Raw genomic sequence first — 17,321 nt, 5'->3', positions numbered from 1 at the left:
CCATAGCCATCCTGACCCCTCCTTCCCTCCTGTTATAATAGAAGAGGGTGTCCCTACTCCGTGGATGGGGGAGTGGGGAGTAAATGGGGAGATGCCAATCTTGTATCCATTGTATCCTCCTCTTTCCCTTTCGGTTTTCTGACTCATCCTCATGTTTTGGGCTTCTATTTCTCATCAGCTATGTGGCCTTAAACAGGCCATTAAAGTAACACATATTTTATCGAGTGGATTCTAAGCTGTGCCCAATAAAAAGCACTGCAATAGGTGCTGGGGTTTGCCAGGGCTAGGAAAGAAGCAGTCCAAGTAGAGGGAAAACTATTTACGAGGCAGGGAAATGGAGCTTAGGAGGAACTGAAAGTCACAATGTGGCAGGGAGGGCAGAGTGCAGACAGGGCCCAGGAGGCAGGGCTGAAGAGCAAAGCAGGGGCCAGTGAGCAGGGGGTCGTGATTTTGGTTTTAACCCTAAATCATCAGAACAAGAAGAAAAGTAAGCTGTCTGAGCCTCAATTTCTACTTTGGAAAATATGTCTGAGAACAATCTGCTAGGTTCTCAGTCTCCTGTATCAGTTTGAGAGTTCGTTAAGGGCAAAGACCTGTATTTTTACGCATTTTTGTACCCACGTGGCTATTTGCCAACACGCGCTCAAAAAATGCCTGTCGGATGAATAAATGAGATTTTGGAGTCCTCCACCGACGTCACTTACTAAATCAAGCAATTAATACTTATTTTTTTCTCTTCGTTTGCTCCCCTTTCCTCGCCCTTCCACCCTCTCCCGTCCCCAGAGCCCTGCAATCCTCTCCTACTTCCCGCCTCCCCTTCCCAGCTCCGCCCCTCCGCTGCGCCGCGAAGGCGGAGCGGGTCAGGCGGGCTTTACGGCATCGGCGTTGCGGCGGGGCGGGGCGCCGGGCGGCTGGCGCGCTTGGCGGCAGCGGTGGGAGGCAGTCAGGCCGGCAGGCAGGCAGGCAGACGAAGTTGCAGGCGGGTGGTGGCGGCTGTACTTGCTGGTGAGGGTGGGAGGGAGTGAGTCACTGAGCGTGTGTGAGGGAGGGAAGGAGCGAACGGGCGGGCGAGCGAGCAGCCCGCGCCGTCCGCCTGCAGCACCAGCCAGGCCCCGCCGCCGCCGCCGCCCCGCGCCGAGGCCGGGCCGAGCCGAGCTGGGTCGGGCCCGGGCCATGCTGCTCACCGTGTACTGTGTGCGGAGGGACCTCTCCGAGGTGACCTTTTCCCTCCAGGTCGACGCCGACTTCGAGCTGCACAACTTCCGCGCGCTGTGTGAGCTCGAGTCCGGCATCCCCGCAGCCGAGAGCCAGGTACGCTGAGCGGCGAGTGGGGCCTCCCTCCGGAGCTAGCCCTCCCGCCTCGGGGCCTCACGCACTCCTTTTGCTGCTGGTGAGGAATTGGGGGGTGGAGGAGAAGCAGGATGGCCATTCCCAGCCCACCCCCGCATCCGGGAGGGAGCTGGAATCGGTGGCTGCCCCCATACGCCCCAAGCGTGGGGTGGGGTGCTGGGGGAGAGAGCGGAGAACCTGACCGCAGACGCACCCACTGCAGCCTGAGGAGCGCGTGCACCGTCGGGCGGCCCGCCCCACCTTGTGGCTCTTTGACCCCTTCTCTAATTTCTTGAGTTTGGGGTGTCGGCGTAGACCTAAGAAGAAGCCGTAGATTTGCAAGAGTTCATGCATTCTGCTTCTCCAACCAGAAATACCAGTTTGGATTACTGTGGTAGATGGATGTTCATCTGCTTTTTTGGAGAGGGCTCCTGCCTAAGTAAACGTAATTTACCTTTAAGTGTAGAGATTTGCGCTCGAAGTGAAGGGAAAAGTTTGAGACTTGCACCACCTTGTTTTGAAGCCTCTGGAAATGCTCTTTTCTCTACCACATGCGTTTCTGGTTAAATTATTATTTTTTTAAAGTAATTTATTAGTTCAACCGAAACTGTTTCTGTGGTTTCTTCCCTGGTAGTAGGCCAAGATCCCTCTTTCTTTCAGGTCACAGTTCAGTTCGGGTGAGTTCAAAGCTCAGTGCTAGATGAGGATATTTGCTTAAATATGGCCTCAGTGTGATTTGGTTGTTTCATTTCCCTTGCCCTGCTGGAAAGAAATTAAGCTGCTCTTACATTTTAATTTATTCTTAAAATGTATTCTTAAAATGCTCTGACGCTGCCACCAGGCAGATTTGGTGGCAATAACTCTGTGGCCTTCACACTGAAACATCTAAATCCTGACTTGATAAGTGGGCCTTGGAGGGCATAGTCTAAACATTAAGAAAATTATAGAAGTCATCCAAGGCCCCAGAAGGTAAATCTTGATTTGCTACTGCAGTTATGAAATAGTTCCAAAAACTATTGCCTCACTACAGCTTGTTCTGCCCTGTGCTACGGTAAACAAGTGTGTCAATATTTTGTTCAGAAGTGAGTATGATTCCTTTACACTTTGAACTTTAGAACCTTGGCATAAGCTGAATATCAAGAAAGAATTTATTTGGGGGCACAAGGTGTCACTCAAAGAGGCATTCTGGCAAAAGGGATTCTTGGAACTTCTGTAAAAAAAAAAAGAAACCACAAAAACTCAGGAACCAGCTCCTGTCAATGAATCCCTCAGGTAGAGAGCTAGGAAAGAACAGTTTAAGTAGGGAGGGAAAGTCAACGCAGACTTTTGAAGGCGGCTTTTTCAATTGTTTCTCTTCCCTCTGGCTGTGCTTTTACCCTGGTTATAATCACCAGCTGGTAGGGGAAGTAAAAAGTTAAAATGTAAATTGACTTTGTTGGGCTTGGGAGAAGACGAAGATTGTGATTTCTGTATTCCTGCACTTTTGAGATGGCTGTAGCCAAAAGAGGGTGTCAGACCGAAAGACGATTAATTGTATGGTAAGGCAGGCACTGTCCTGCCAGTGCGGAAGGTTCGCAGTACCTTACTAAGTGAACGGTTAGGCTAACTCCAAATTCTTTCTTATTCATTAGGTCAGTGTTTTGGCATTCACTTCCTTCCCAAGCCAAATTAGCATATGGAAACCTGGGCTCCAACTAGTGTTAAGCCTGTATTACATAGCCGGTAAACAGCTCCTGTTTTTCAAGTTTGTTCTGTTTGCTCCATTGTAACCTAACACAGTGTCTATTTTAGGATGTCTGGTGGTCCGTTGTCTTTCAGTTGCTTGCCCATCAAGCAGGAACAGGATCCACCCTAGACACTTGAGTCATTTCCTTTCACCAAGTCATAATAGTAAATATCATTGTAGTTTTTATGCACAAATACATCATTTTCACTTACTTGGGGCCTCCCCCCACCCCTCCTTTACCTCCCAGGGTTCTCCCATATTACTCCTCTTCCCCTTCTTCCTCTCCAAGTTCTCCTGGTCTCTTTACCTTTACTCCTCTTACTTCCCTTCTCTGTTCTCGTTCCTTCACCTCCATTTCTGACTCCATTTCTAACGGGAATTTTTTTTTTTCTTGTTTTTGGCTATTCTTTTCTGTTACTGTGTGTCCAGACCACTGGTCTGCAAACTTTTTCGGTCACGTATCCCTCTGAGTAAAATGTTTTGGAACATGCATCTGTGTGATGTATATAATAAATATATATGAACTAATGGCGTATGCATAATATAAATGCATGTATATTACATGTATATAATAGCTGTAAACATCAATTATATACATGAAGTAATACCTTAGGTCATTATAAACAGGCACAGGATAGAATTTAAGGAAGGATAAACTAAAATGGAAATGCAAATTCTAATTACTTTCTGTTTTCTTCCTACATCCTTAAAGAACTGTGTCGCATGTCTGCCCCACATTAAGGATCACTGGTTTATAATTCAGTCTTTCAGCATCAGCATCGACTGTGCATAAGGATATGCTTGGAAAGGGTGTTAATTTTTAACAGCTCTAGTCTGATTACAGTAGTTATAATGCAGTGATAACAAATTTAGAATAGGAACAATCTCCACTTGCACATGTGATTGAAGCTGGGCATGTTCCATCTCTTAACACAAGTGTGGGTTTGGAAGCCGGTCATGGCCCTGTTTGATGCTTTGATGCAGACTTGGCTAGAGGAACTTCAAACAATTATTAAGAACTTAGCTTCACTTGAAATTAATATCTTTGCATTTTTGAAAGATTGTTATAATTTACCCCTGTAGGTGGCATGTGGTTAAAAAAAAAAAAGTGCAGAATGTATAAGAACTCTCAAATGAAGGCATATTTAAATACCAAATAATAGCAGTAACTGTTCCTGGAAATGCAGCTCTGCACACAGCATGATCTATTTGGTTTTTTATTTTGTTTAAAATAAGAACTATTTTGTTTATTTTTATTTATTTATTTGTATATATATATATTTTTTGGCTGCGTTGGTCTTCGTTGTTGCACACAGGCCTTCTCTAGTTGGTGGTGAGCGGGGGATACTCTTTGTTGCGGTGCGTGGGCTTCTCATTGCAGTGGCTTCTCTTGATGAGGAGCATGGGCTCTAGGCGCTCAGGCTTCAGTAGTTGTGGCACGTGGGCTCAGTAGTTGTGGCGTACAGGCTTAGTTGCTCTGCAGCATGTGGGATCTTCCCGGACCAGGGCTCAAACCCGTGTCCTCTGCGTTGGCAGGCAGATTCTTAACCACTGCGCCACCAGGAAAGTCCCTGTAAAACACTATTTTATTTATTGTTAGTATTTTTAAATAAATTTATTTATTTATTTTTGATTGTGTTGGGTCTTCGTTGCAGTGTGTGGGCTTCTCATTGCAGTGGCTTCTCTTATTCTGGAGCACGGGCTCTAGGCACGTGGGCTTCAGTAGTTGTGGCACATGGGCTCAGTAGTTGTGGCTCACGGGCTTATTTGCTCCGCAGCATGTGAGATCTTCCCAGACCAGGGCCCAAACCCGTGTCCCCTGCATTGGCAGGCAGATTCTTAACCATTGCGCCAACAGAGAAGCCCAAAACGCTGTTTTAAACCAGTAGAAGCAGAATTTCTATTGTAGCTGGTTTTGGCATGTTTATTTTCACAGGTAATTTTCATGTATTTCTTTTCTGATAAATATTCATTATAGAAAACTTGTAACATATAGAAGAGGAGAAAAGAACACCATTACTTATTACCTTATAACTCAGAGATAACTGCAGTTTGCTTTTTAATGTATTTTTTTCTTCTTATATAGTTAAAATGTATCTTTAAAACATATGGCCTGAACTATAATAAACAATTTCATACCTTTCTTCAGTCAACACTGCATTGTCAGCATTTTCCCATAACGTTTCAAATGCTTGCAGTTTATCATTTTAATAGCCACATAATATACCATCATACAGATGTACTGCAATTTATTTAACAGTTTTCATTTCGCTGTGCTTTTTTTTTTTTTTAAGAAGGAAAGGAGGGCTTCCCTGGTGGCGCAGTGGTTAAGAATCCGCCTGCCAATGCAGGGGACACAGGTTCGAGCCCTGGTCCAGAAAGATGCCACATACCATGGAGCAACTAAGCCCGTGCACCCCAACTACTAAGCCTGCACTCTGTAGAGCCCGCGAGCCACAACTCCTGAAGCCCAGGCGCCTAGAGCCCATGCTCTGCAACAAGAGAAGCCACCGCAATGAGAAGCCTGTGCACCACAATGAAGAGTAGCCCCCACTCACTGCAACTAGAGAAAGCCCGCACGCAGCAACAAAGACCCAGCACAGCCAAAAATAAATAAATTAATTAATTTTTTAAAAAAAACTTTAAAAAAAAGAAGGGAGGGAGGGAGGGAGACAAGAGAGTTTGTGATGGTCTACTATTTATTTATTTATTTATTTAAAATTTGGCTGCATTGGGTCTTCGTTGCTGCAGGTGGGCTTTCTTTAGTTGGGGCGAGTGGGGGCTACTCTTCATTGCGGTGCGCAGGCTTCTCATTGCGGTGGCTTCTCTTGTTGTGGAGCACGGGCTCTAGGCACGTGGGCTCAGTAGTTGTGGCTCGGGGACTTTAGAGGGCAGGCTCAGTGGTTGTGGCGCACGGGCTTAGTTGCTCCGCGGCATGTGGGATCTTCCCGGACCAGGACTTGAACCTATGTCCCCTGCATTGGCAGGTGGATTCTTAACCACTTAGCCTCCAGGGAAGTCCCTTGCTGGGCATTTGAATTGAATTGGGGACATTTGGAAGCAGTTATGAGTAACATGTCCACGGATACCTAAATACTTAAGGTTTTTTTTTTTTTAAGAGGAATCTAGGATGTCCCTCAGGTTTGTGGGGTTTTTTTGTTTTTATTTATTTATATTTATTTTTGGCTGTGTTGGGTCTTCGTTTCTGTGCGAGGGCTTTCTCTAGTTGCGGCGAGCGGGGGCCCCTCTTCATCGCGGTGCGCGGGCTGCTCACTGTCGCGGCCTCTCTTGTTGCGGAGCACAAGCTCCAGATGCGCAGGCTCAGTAGTTGTGGCTCACGGGCCTAGTTGCTCCGCAGCATGTGGGATCTTCCCAGACCAGGGCTCGAACCCGTTTCCCCTGCATTGGCAGGCAGATTCTCAACCACTGCGCCACCAGGGAAGCCCTATACTTAAGGCTTTGTCTCCATTTCTGATTATTTCCTCAGGATAAAGTCTTAGATATGGAATTGCCAGGTCTTTTGGGAGGCTTTTAGTAACTTGTCAAGTTATCTTCCAGAAGGGTTGTAAAAGTCAAGCTGACTATTACATGGGATGGTATGTGTAGATCACTTGGCATATAGTGGGCTTTCAACTAATGGTAGGTACTATTATGAAGCCATTCAAATGTGATTCCAAGGGTTTTGTGGCCAGTTTATGATCCTTAATGCTAGAAATGTACTGTTATGATTTCTGTTGATTGATTGAAATCTCTCATTCAGAGACCAGGAAACATTTGACATCATGCCTAAAGGCTTTGGAGTTGTATTAATTAGTGTATTGTTAAATATTGGTTAAGATGAGAATTCAGTCTCTAGGGTACCTCCTCTGGAGAAGTACTAGCAGTTGTGCCAGTTTTGGAGATTAAGGCTTGTAGCAGGGCTTCCCTGGTGGCGCAGTGGTCGAGAGTCCGCCTGCCGATGCAGGGGACACGGGTTCGAGCCCCGGTCTGGGAAGATCCCACATGCTGCGGAGCGGCTGGGCCCGTGAGCCATGGCCGCTGAGCCTGTGCGTCCGGAGCCTGTGCTCCACAGCGGGAGAGGCCACAACAGTGAGAGGCCCGCGTACCGCAATAAAAAAGACATGTAGCTGTATAAATTTTTCTGTTGTATGTTCTTATAACTGGCAAAACTTGAATTTTGAGCCTTATAACCTTTGAACTGGGTATTATGAATGGTAGAAAGTATCACCAATGCCATAAACAAAACTCATTTTGTTTTGACTGGTAGAAATTTGAAACCATTGGTCTACTAGATACTCACATTAAGTTGGAAAATCATTCTGATTTATTCTGGAACTCAAGCTGCAGAATAATTGTCTTAGATTCTTAAGCCTATTTTAACAACAACAACAAAAAACCAGTTCTTTGTGGCAGTTATAATTTCAACTAAGCTACTGTTTGTCTCATCTATGTCCTTGGACTAGAAAGGTATACACCTGCTGCTTTGTCAGTATGAAGAATGTTTGATCCTTACCCACATTCTGCAGTCTAGTATTTTTAGGAGATTGGGGCAGATAGCAGTCTTCCACACTTCATGTTACATGTTGGTTGGTACTGCCTACCTGGATCTTACATTTTTGTTGTTAGGTCAGGCTGCCTTCTTTTTAAAAAATTATGTTGTCTGCTGAGGAAAAACTGTTTAGCTGAACAGTGATGGAATGATGTGTGGCATCTGTAAAATGGGAATCCAGAGAGTGAGGGGTTGGTAGTGAGTGCTCCTTTCTTCATGTTCATGGCAGGGGATACATTGAGCAGTGGACAGCGTTTGATCCCCCTGGTGAGTAGAGGCCCTTAGGAGTGATAGGTGGCTTAATAGCTCTTGTAAAGGTCACCCAGCTAATTCACCATGCCACTTTGGACTTATATTTGGGAAGGTTGTATGTGGTACTAGGAAAGAGTATGGGCTGTAAAGTCAGGCAGATGTGGCTCCAATCCCAGTTCTCTTCTCAATAGCTATAGAGCCTCAGGTCACCTAACAGTAATTTGTTTCCCTGTACATGAAATGGGACAATTAGTATCTACTTCATAAATTGATTATGAGACTTAAACGAGAGGATATGAGGATTAGGTGGAAGACTGCGAGAACCTAGTAAGATGCTGGCTCCCAGTAGGAGCTCACTCAGTGGTAGCCGTCTGCTATTTTAATATGGCTTTCCATGTAGCATTTCCAGCCTGAAGAAAATTCAGTGATCTTGTGGATAGGAGCATTCTGATTCTCCTGAGTTTGATTTCTCGTTGTAGACAAGTAAATGTTCTCTTATAAGTACAGTTAGAGTACGTTGACTGATCCTGTGTCTCTAAATATACTGATAGTTGAATTTCTGACCCTAGAAAATTAAGGAGTAGGCCTTAGGCCACTGGTACTTTCATTGTGGTTGCTTCACAGAGTTGAAGCCCCCTTGTAGGAGCTGCCTGCATGGCATTTCTCTTGCATGCCTCTTTCTTGCTGCACACCTCAACCCATGACACTTGTCACTTCAGATTTGTGGTGGTTTTTAAAGCAATCCCAGAAGTTATAATATGACTCAGGTTGTATTGCAAACCATCTATGTTGATTCTGGTATACTTTTACTATGAGATATATGCTTAAATAAGGGAGAGTGAATGGGTCGATAGAATGACAGTTGCAATCTATTGTAACAAATTTTAACTTTGCAGGTGAGGGTAAGAACTAACAATACTTTTTCTAGTCCTATATAGAACTTAAAAAATATAATTCAGCCTACAAGTTCTGCAGATCATTTTTTTGTTTAACCCCAGAAGTATTTGATTTTAGAAGGAACTAAATTGAGTTTCCTGTTCTATTTCTCATGTCATTGCAAATTCTGAGATCAGATATGACAGATCTTTTTTTTTTCCAGTTTAAATCCTGTATTTTTCAGGTTCTGTGTCAGGCAATTTTACTATGAGAGCTATGAGGACACTTGAGGAAACATTGTAAAATGGTAGTGTAGCAGAAAGACCTGGAAGGGATAGGTGTAATGATTATCTAGCCCCAACTGCTTGCTTGACAAATGGGAACTGTGAAGCCTGGACCAGCTGAGTGTCAGGGGCCCTGTCAGAGCCAGGACAGAACTCAAGTTCCTCAGTTTGCCAGTGGCCTCATGGAAAGTGAATTGTTAAGAAGAAAACCTTTCAAAGCCAGAGTCTGTTCTGAATGCCCCTCTACAGAGTAGGTCATGATGCGGGTTAGGTTTTGTGTTCCTTCATGGTGAAATCATAGTATGCCCTTTGTCCCTTTTCTTTCCACAGCCCGTTGTTTCATCTGTTTTTATGCTCTCAGGCTTTCTTCAGTGTTCGATTGCACATCATAAAAATATTTTCCTTAGTAATACATCCCTGATCCTTTTTTCCATCTGTGTTTAATTGTTCTTTTTAAAATTTCTTCCACTGTTATCTTCCACTCATAAACATAAAAGTGATAAAAGTTTGGGGAAGGTCGAAGAGAAGGAAGAACTCGGGAAGCTTGTGTGTGAGACCATTTAAAAGTGGACACAGTACAGTCATGTACTGCAGGGTGACTGGAGTTAACAACACTGTATAATATATTTGAAAGTTGCTAAGAGTAGATCTTTTTTTTTTTTTTAACATCTTTATTGGGGTATAATTGCTTTACAATGGTGTGTTAGTTTCTGCTTTATAACAAAGTGAATCAGTTATACATATACATATGTTCCCATATCTCTTCCCTCTTGCGTCTCCCTCCCTCCCACCCTCCCTATCCCACCCCTCCAGGCTGTCACAAAGCACCGAGCCAATATCCCTGTGCCATGCGGCTGCTTCCCACTAGCTATCTACCTTACTACGTTTGTTAGTGTGTATATGTCTATGACTCTCTCTCGCTAAGAGTAGATCTTAAAAGTTCTCATCACGGGGCTTCCCTGGTGGCGCAGTGGTTGAGAGTCCACCTGCCAACGCAGGGGACACGGGTTTGTGCCCCGGTCCGGGAAGATCCCACATGCCGCGGAGCGGCTGGGCCCGTGAGCCATGGCCGCTGAGCCTGCGCGTCCGGAGCCTGTGCTCCGCAACGGGAGAGGCCACAGCAGTGAGAGACCCGCGTACCGGAAAAAAAAAAAAAAAAAAAAAAAAATTCTCATCACAAGAAGAAAAATTTATAACTATGTGGGGTGATGGATGTTAACAAAACATATCATGGTAATCATTTTACAATATATACATATATCAAATCATTATGTTGTACAACTAAAACTAATACAGTGTTGTATGTCAATTATATCTCACTAAAACTTGTGGGTGGGGAGTGAACATATTATTTAATAGTATTGCAGTTATCATCCCCAGAATAAATCATTCCCATTTCCCTCCCTGCTCAATATTAAATCTAAAATTGTCTACTTCCCATAGATTTATTTGTCCTTTAATTCAGCAAATACTTGGGCATTATTTATCTACCAGGCCACTGTTCTAGGCATTTGGGATATGGTGAAAAAAGTAAAGTCCTTGTCCTCAGAGTAGCTTACATTTTAGTGGGACAGAGAGACCATAAAGAAAAAATATATAATATGGGAGGTGAGGGTACATTTTAAATATTAGGGAAGGACTCTGAAGAGATAGTGATGGATCAGAGACCTTAAAAAAATGACCCGGGAAAGAACATTCCTCAGGTAGAGAGAACAACAAGTGAAACAGCCTTGAGGGGGAAGTTGCTGGTATTATTTGAGGAATAGCAATCATGGTATGAGATGAGGTCATGGGGGAGCCAGGGAGCCGAATTGTTTGGCCCTAATAGTTGACGAGAAGGATTTTGGCTTTTATTCTAGGTATGATGGGAAATCACTGGAGGGTGTTGAACAGGGAGTGACATTCTCTAATGAAGAGGAAAACTGTAGTCTTTCTGCTTTGTGACATGTTACTTCTCGGTGCTTTATACTATTCAATCTTTTCTGGTTGCAGATTGTCTACGCTGAAAGGCCTCTCACAGACAACCACAGATCACTGGCTTCTTACGGCTTAAAAGATGGCGACGTTGTGATTTTACGACAGAAGGAGAATGCAGACCCTCGCCCTTCGGTGCAGTTCCCAAGTACGGCATCTCATGATGGTTTCACAGCCCTGGCAAGCATTAGTAGATAGCATAGTTCAGAGTTTTGGATTTGCCTTGGATTCAGACTGCCAGGGTACAGATCCTGACTCTGCCACTTGCTTGCTGGGTAACTTCGGACAAGCTAACACTCTAAGTCCATTTCCTCATCTGTAAGATGTGTGTTATAATTAACCACAATTCCTAGGGTTGATGGGAGAATAATGCATGTAAAACCTTCAGCACATAGCAAGCCGTCAGTAAATATTAGCTTCTGTTGTTATCAGTGATCATTTTATCCTTGAGAAGGACTTGAGACGCTGCATATGCCTCTGCTTCCTGGCTGACTTTTGCTGCTTTGTGTCTGGCATTCAGTGATAGGCCTTTGCTGAACATTTTACAATCAGCCAGGCACTTGCACCCACATTTCAGGTCATCTCATAACTTTAGTAGGGAAGAGATACCTCTTGACAATTTTTAAATCATATCTTCATAGCTAGTAAGTGAAGGCACAGGATTTAAAGCTTGGTGCTTTTCCCGTTACACTGAGCCTTATGAACCTTAAGCAGCTGACCACCAAATCCTGGTTCTTTCCCACCATCTTTGTTAATCATGTAAAAAGAAACTGTTATTTATCTTAGATGCTACATCTAGAATCTGTGCATTGGGAGTTAGGAAGTGTCTGTGTCCTTGAAATAGTGTGCAGAATTGTGTGGGCATCTGTGCATTTGATGGGGAGAGGGTCCATAGCTTGCTTCTGATACTCAAAGGAGTTTAGGTGTCTGGGTGATGACCGACTCCAGTTTAGAACACAGTGCTTCCATTCAGCCTGAAACTGGAGCTATAAGACACCATCAAGCCCTGTTACTTTCAGATCCAGATTACATTATTCCCTTGGGGCTGCTGTTAAACTTTAGAAAGGGAAGGGGTTCACATAAGCCAATCAGTAAAGCCCAAATCTTCCTGTGGTTAATTTGGTGAAATTGTTAGTTCTGAGATTCACTGTTTCTTGTTTTTCCTGTGCTGTGCCACAGGGACAAGAGAGCCAGTAGGTGGGGGAGGGGAAGCAATTCTGATCTATAAGGTAAACAAACAAGTTTTTCAAAATTATTCCGAAGTGAGTGGACTCTCAAGATAAGTATAACAAGGTTGAGATAAAAATTTCTCAACCCATAAGGAAGACCCACCCATATATGTTTTGCTGGTTGACCTAGATTAACTACCTCACAAAGATCATCTTATTCACTTCACTTTTTCATTGGTTCAAAGTTCATGTCCATGTACACGTACACACACACACACACACTGCCAGCAGAGGTCTGTTTGAAGAAAAGTGCCTACTTGAACCCGTGCTAAGAGGCACAAACCTTACTCCTGAGTTTAAGCATTTTCTTTTTCTCTTTGAAGTCCAAAAGGCTTCAGGACAGCCCCAGACTTGGAGCAGGTGCAATCATCAGATACATTTTGGGGTTGAAGAAATGTGGATTCACTCAGTCTTAGCCCATCATTCTGGTTATACCTAGGGTTTTATGTTTTTTGTTTTCTTTTTCCTATTTAAAAATACAACTCTTTTTTTCAATAACAGCTTTATTGAGATATCATTCACTACCATACAATTCACTCATTTAAAGGGTACAATTCACTGATTTTTAGTATATTCAGAATTGCCTAACCATCACTATGATCAGTTTTAGCACATTTTCATCATCTTTACAAGAAACTCTGTACTCATCAGCAGTCATTCCCCATCTGCCCTCATGCCTCCTAGCCCTAGGCAACCATCAGTCTACTTTCAGTCTCTGTATTTTCCTATTCTGGACATTTCATAAATGGAATCATATAATATGTGGGTCCTTGAGGTAAGGTTCCCTTTTATTTTCCTTTCACTTTAGTAAGGTCAGCTCACCTTGGATTATGGAACCTGGGAGTGTGGCCTGTGAACCTGTTAAATCTTTTGGTGTACTGAGCACTGAGAACCTGTGCAGGTTTCTTTTCTTGTTTTTTTCTCTCCCGTGAAATGATTACATCTACTAGCTTTCCAGGGTATGAGAAGAGTTAGCAGTGATGCACAGATGAAAGTGTAAATTCAAAGAACTAATAAGTGTGGCACATACTTGTAGAAGTTAACATCTAACATTTATGCTGTTCACGTGATATGTGTGGTATTCTTTACCCAAGGTGGCAGGGCTCTTTGGAGCATATGTGAAAGCAGACTAGGATTTTTCTTAAGAACCACATCGAGCTTTACGTGGTTATGTTTGAGATTGGCTTTGCTTTTTTAAAGACATAAGTAAGTAAAAACTTATTATCCTGGGATATTTTATAAGCCAAGAATTTGGGATTATTACCATTGTCTTCCTATCCCTACCTCTACTCCCCAACCCTCTGTTTTTCTATTCTTTCCTACCTATTCACTCTCGGACTGCAATCTTTGTATTCAAGGTCAGCATGAGAAAGAACCAGGGAAAGGGCATTCGGAATGTCTGTGATTACCATCTACTACTATTGCATACCACATATGTGCAAATCTGCTGTTTCCTTCAAATACTTGTTTTTATGGAGTCATTTGAAGTAAACTTCGAATCGATTTTCCCCAACAGACTTACCCCGAATAGACTTCCGTAGCATAGCTGTGCCTGGCACGTCAAACACCCGGCAGCGCCAGCCAGCAGGAGCACAGCAGTCCCACTCATCTCCTGGAGAGGTAGCTTCATCTCCTCAGGGCCTGGACAATCCAGCCTTGCTCCGAGACATGTTGCTGGCCAACCCCCATGAGCTGTCCTTGTTGAAGGAACGCAATCCACCCTTGGCAGATGCTCTGCTCAGTGGAGATCTTGGTAAGCTTATGAAATGTGAAGGCTGTCAAGCTGACCTGAGGTGAATAGTTGTATCACAGCAAATGTGGAGAAACTCAAGCAACTGGTGTGTTCAGCCCACTGTGTCGCATGTTGTATTGAACATATCAGTTGGTCTGTGAGAGGTAAATTAGTGCTGATGTCAAAGGCTGAGTTAGCTGGCAATAGTGACAGTTTTAGGGCTATGTAGAGTTCTGAAGCAGCTCAACCAGCACCTTTGTTTTCCTTTCCTTTCTTTTTTTTTTCCTTAATCATTTTAGCAGTGTATAACCCAGGTACAGATTTTTTTTAATTGAAGTATAATTGATTTACAGTATTGTGTTAGTTTCAGGTGTACAGCATAGCTATTCAGGGGTTTTTTTGTTTGTTATTTTGTGTGTGTGGTTTTTCTTTTTCTGCAGATAATATCTTGTAATGACCAGGTACTGATATTTTAACCTGTTTAGTTAGAACCTCAGTTAAAGAGAGTACCAGTTAACCAGCTGATGCCAGTTAAAATGATTTCATTCCAGGAAAACAGGTCCAGGGCCATCAGCCTGTTTGGCAAAGTGCAACCCCTTTATTCTCATTCACCCTAAATTTAACAGTAGTGCGGTTGTCACCAACAGTTTATTTGGGGCTATATTTTAGCCATTCTTGTATTTAACAGAACATTTGTTTTTAGCCATCTTTATGAATAAAGTTTTCTCTGTACATTTCTCCAGTTTTACTCCTGGGTTTATGAAACCCTACTGATTAAATTTTAAAACATAACAGACACTTAATAACCTATTCCTCAATAACCATTTTTAAAATTTAGGTAATATTTACCTACAGAGAAATACTTAGATTTTAGGTATACAGTTCATTGAGTTTTGACAAACTAATGTAACCAGCACCCCAATCACAATATAGAACATTTCTTTCACTCCAGAAAGCTCCCTTATGTTCTCTTCTAGTCAGTTTCCTCCCCTTATAGGCTCCAGTATTCTGATACTTAGAGGTTAGTTTTTCCTAATTTTCATCTTCATGTATATGGAATCATATAGTATGTCCTCCCTTGTGTCAGGCGTCTTTCACTAAGTGTTTTTTAGATTCATCCCTGTTGTGTGTATTAGTTCATATGACCATTATTTTGGTTTCTTTAATGTCTTATGCAGCGTATCTTGCCAAAGACCATGATGATGGCACTTGTACATTTATACATTTGAATGTACTCACATTTACAAGATAGCAAATAAAGGTGGTTCTTGTAACATACATCCATCTTATAGCAAGCAGTGTTTTCTCTTTGCTAATTTTCCTGCTTCCTATCCATCGGGTAATATAGACAAACAGTAGTTTGCTTATAATTTATCTGCTTTAAGGCAGAGTGTGTTGTAAAGGAAACAAAAGTAGAAGAGGAAAAGAGGGATAGTAGTGCTCTCTTCTATTTCTAGGTAATAGGATAATAAGGGCAGTGGGGAGGGGAGGGGTAGCATCATTTATCTGCCACACTGATTTAAATTGAAAAGTCATCGTCTCTGAGATGATGTCTACAAATACATTATTTCTTTTTTTATATATATAAATTTATTTATTTGTTTGTTTCTATTTTTGGCTATGTTGGACCTTTGTTGCTGTGCGTGGGCTTTCTCTAGTTGGCGGCGAGCGGGCTCTGCTTTTGTGGTGCACGGGCTTCTTATTGCAGTGGCTTCTCTTGTTGCAGAGAACGGACTCTTAGGCGCGCGGGCATCATTAGTTGTGGCACGTGGACTCAGTAGTTGTGGCTCGTGGGCTCTAGAGCACAGGCTCAACAGTTGTGGTGCACGGGCTTAGCTGCTCCACGGCATGTGGGATCTTCCTGGACCAGGGCTCGAACCTGTGTCCCTTGAATTGGCAGGCAGACTCTTAACCACTGCGCCACCAGGGAAGCCCCAGCAGATACATTATTTCTTTACGCTAAATTTAGAAGTAATCTTTTCTGCAGAGAATAGAAAGTAAACGTTAATTGCTCATTTTAAATGATTTCTAGCCATCCTTTCTGCATCTCTTACAGTTGTATTTTGAGAAATTGTTCAGTGTGGAAAAATACTAATAAAGAATGAAAATATAATGGTTTTTAAGATTTTGCCCACTGTTCTTGCAGAGAAATTTTCTAGGGTCCTGGTGGAGCAGCAGCAGGACCGAGCCCGGAGAGAGCAAGAAAGGATTCGTCTCTTTTCTGCGGACCCTTTTGATCTTGAAGCTCAGGCAAAGATAGAAGAAGATATAAGGTAATGACTCCTTTGCCCAAAGAGCAAGGTTTAGAGAATCTAGGTTCCCAAACTCCAGGTGATCTTGTATTTGTTGGGCGTCTGCTTTGAGGTAGATTCCTTATTTTGCATCTGAGGTAGTAGCTTCAGTCTTCTAGTTTATTCTCTCCTCTTCCATTTTCCTTGCATTTTGATTCAACATTACAAAAATACGGCTACCTAATTTAATGACTTTCTAAAATTTTGATAAAGACTCCCTGACTAGCCCACAGCACATTATTAAGGCAACTCCAGGTAGATGACCCCAGGACTGAGCAGAAGCCCCCAGTTTGGTGAGACTACTAGGCTGGCTACTCAAACTGATTGGACTCTCTTTCCTTAGACATAATGCATGAGCCCTGATTAAATTCAGGGCTTGGACATGACTGAATTAGAGAAAACTGTACAACGAGGAACCTTATAGTCCTAAGTCCGGTTTCCTTCCACAGTTCTTGTACTGGGCTCAGCAGATAAACTGACTGCAGGACTGGTTTCCAGCTCCAGATTCTCTAGTGCTATGGTTCTCACCTGGGGCAGCATTAAAGTCATATGAGAAGCTTTTTAAAATGCAGGTGCTTAGGCTTTACTCCCAAATCTGATGAATCAGAATCTTAAGGAGTGGGACTTCCCTGGTGGCGCAGTGGTTAAGAATCTGCCTGCCAATGCAAGGGACACGGGTTCAAGCCCTGGTCCGCGAAGATCCCACATGCCGCAGAGCAAATAAGCCCATGTGCCACAACTACTGAAACCCGCACACCTAGAACCTGTGCTCCACAACAAGGGAAGCCACCGCGATGAGAAGCCCTCGCACCGCAACGGAGAGTATCCCCCGCTCGCCGCATCTAGAGAAAGCCCGCACACAGCAACGAAGACCCAACACAGCCATAAATAAATAGATAGATAGAATCTTAAGGGGTGGGGCCTGAGCACGTACAAGGATACTAGTGCCAACCTTGGTCCCCTTACTAGTCACAAGCAAGAAGCTGTTCAGTCAGTCCCTTTGAATAAAAGAACAGTTGCTTTCCCCCATTCCAGATTCGGTTTATTGCTAGTTGTGAAGGGCTTAGTATAACTAAGAA

At 43.3% G+C, this 17,321-nt stretch overlaps 1 protein-coding gene across 3 annotated transcripts in view; it reads left to right on the top strand.

Moving 5' to 3' along the window:
- Positions 1–1,021: 1,021 nt before the first annotated feature.
- DDI2 (DNA damage inducible 1 homolog 2) overlaps positions 1,022–17,321 on the top strand; it is a 32,356-nt gene continuing 16,056 nt past the window's right edge. Inside the window, exons 1-4 of one of the 3 annotated variants that reach the window (XM_082833956.1) lie at positions 1,022–1,311; positions 11,009–11,138; positions 13,736–13,972; positions 16,098–16,224. In XM_082833956.1, coding sequence (XP_082690082.1) covers positions 1,174–1,311; positions 11,009–11,138; positions 13,736–13,972; positions 16,098–16,224 — 632 coding nt within the window. In that variant the 5' untranslated portion in view covers positions 1,022–1,173. The remainder of the gene's footprint in view (positions 1,312–11,008; positions 11,139–13,735; positions 13,973–16,097; positions 16,225–17,321) is intronic. The other 2 variants (XM_082833954.1, XM_082833955.1) reach the window with 2 other exon arrangements.

This window comes from Leucopleurus acutus (genome assembly GCF_964270905.1).
Source record: "Leucopleurus acutus genome assembly, chromosome: 2".
In the NCBI taxonomy this organism is placed as follows: domain Eukaryota; kingdom Metazoa; phylum Chordata; class Mammalia; order Artiodactyla; family Delphinidae; genus Leucopleurus; species Leucopleurus acutus.
Note: the sequence above shows the minus strand (reverse complement) of the source record. Positions and strands in the feature narration are given on the sequence as shown.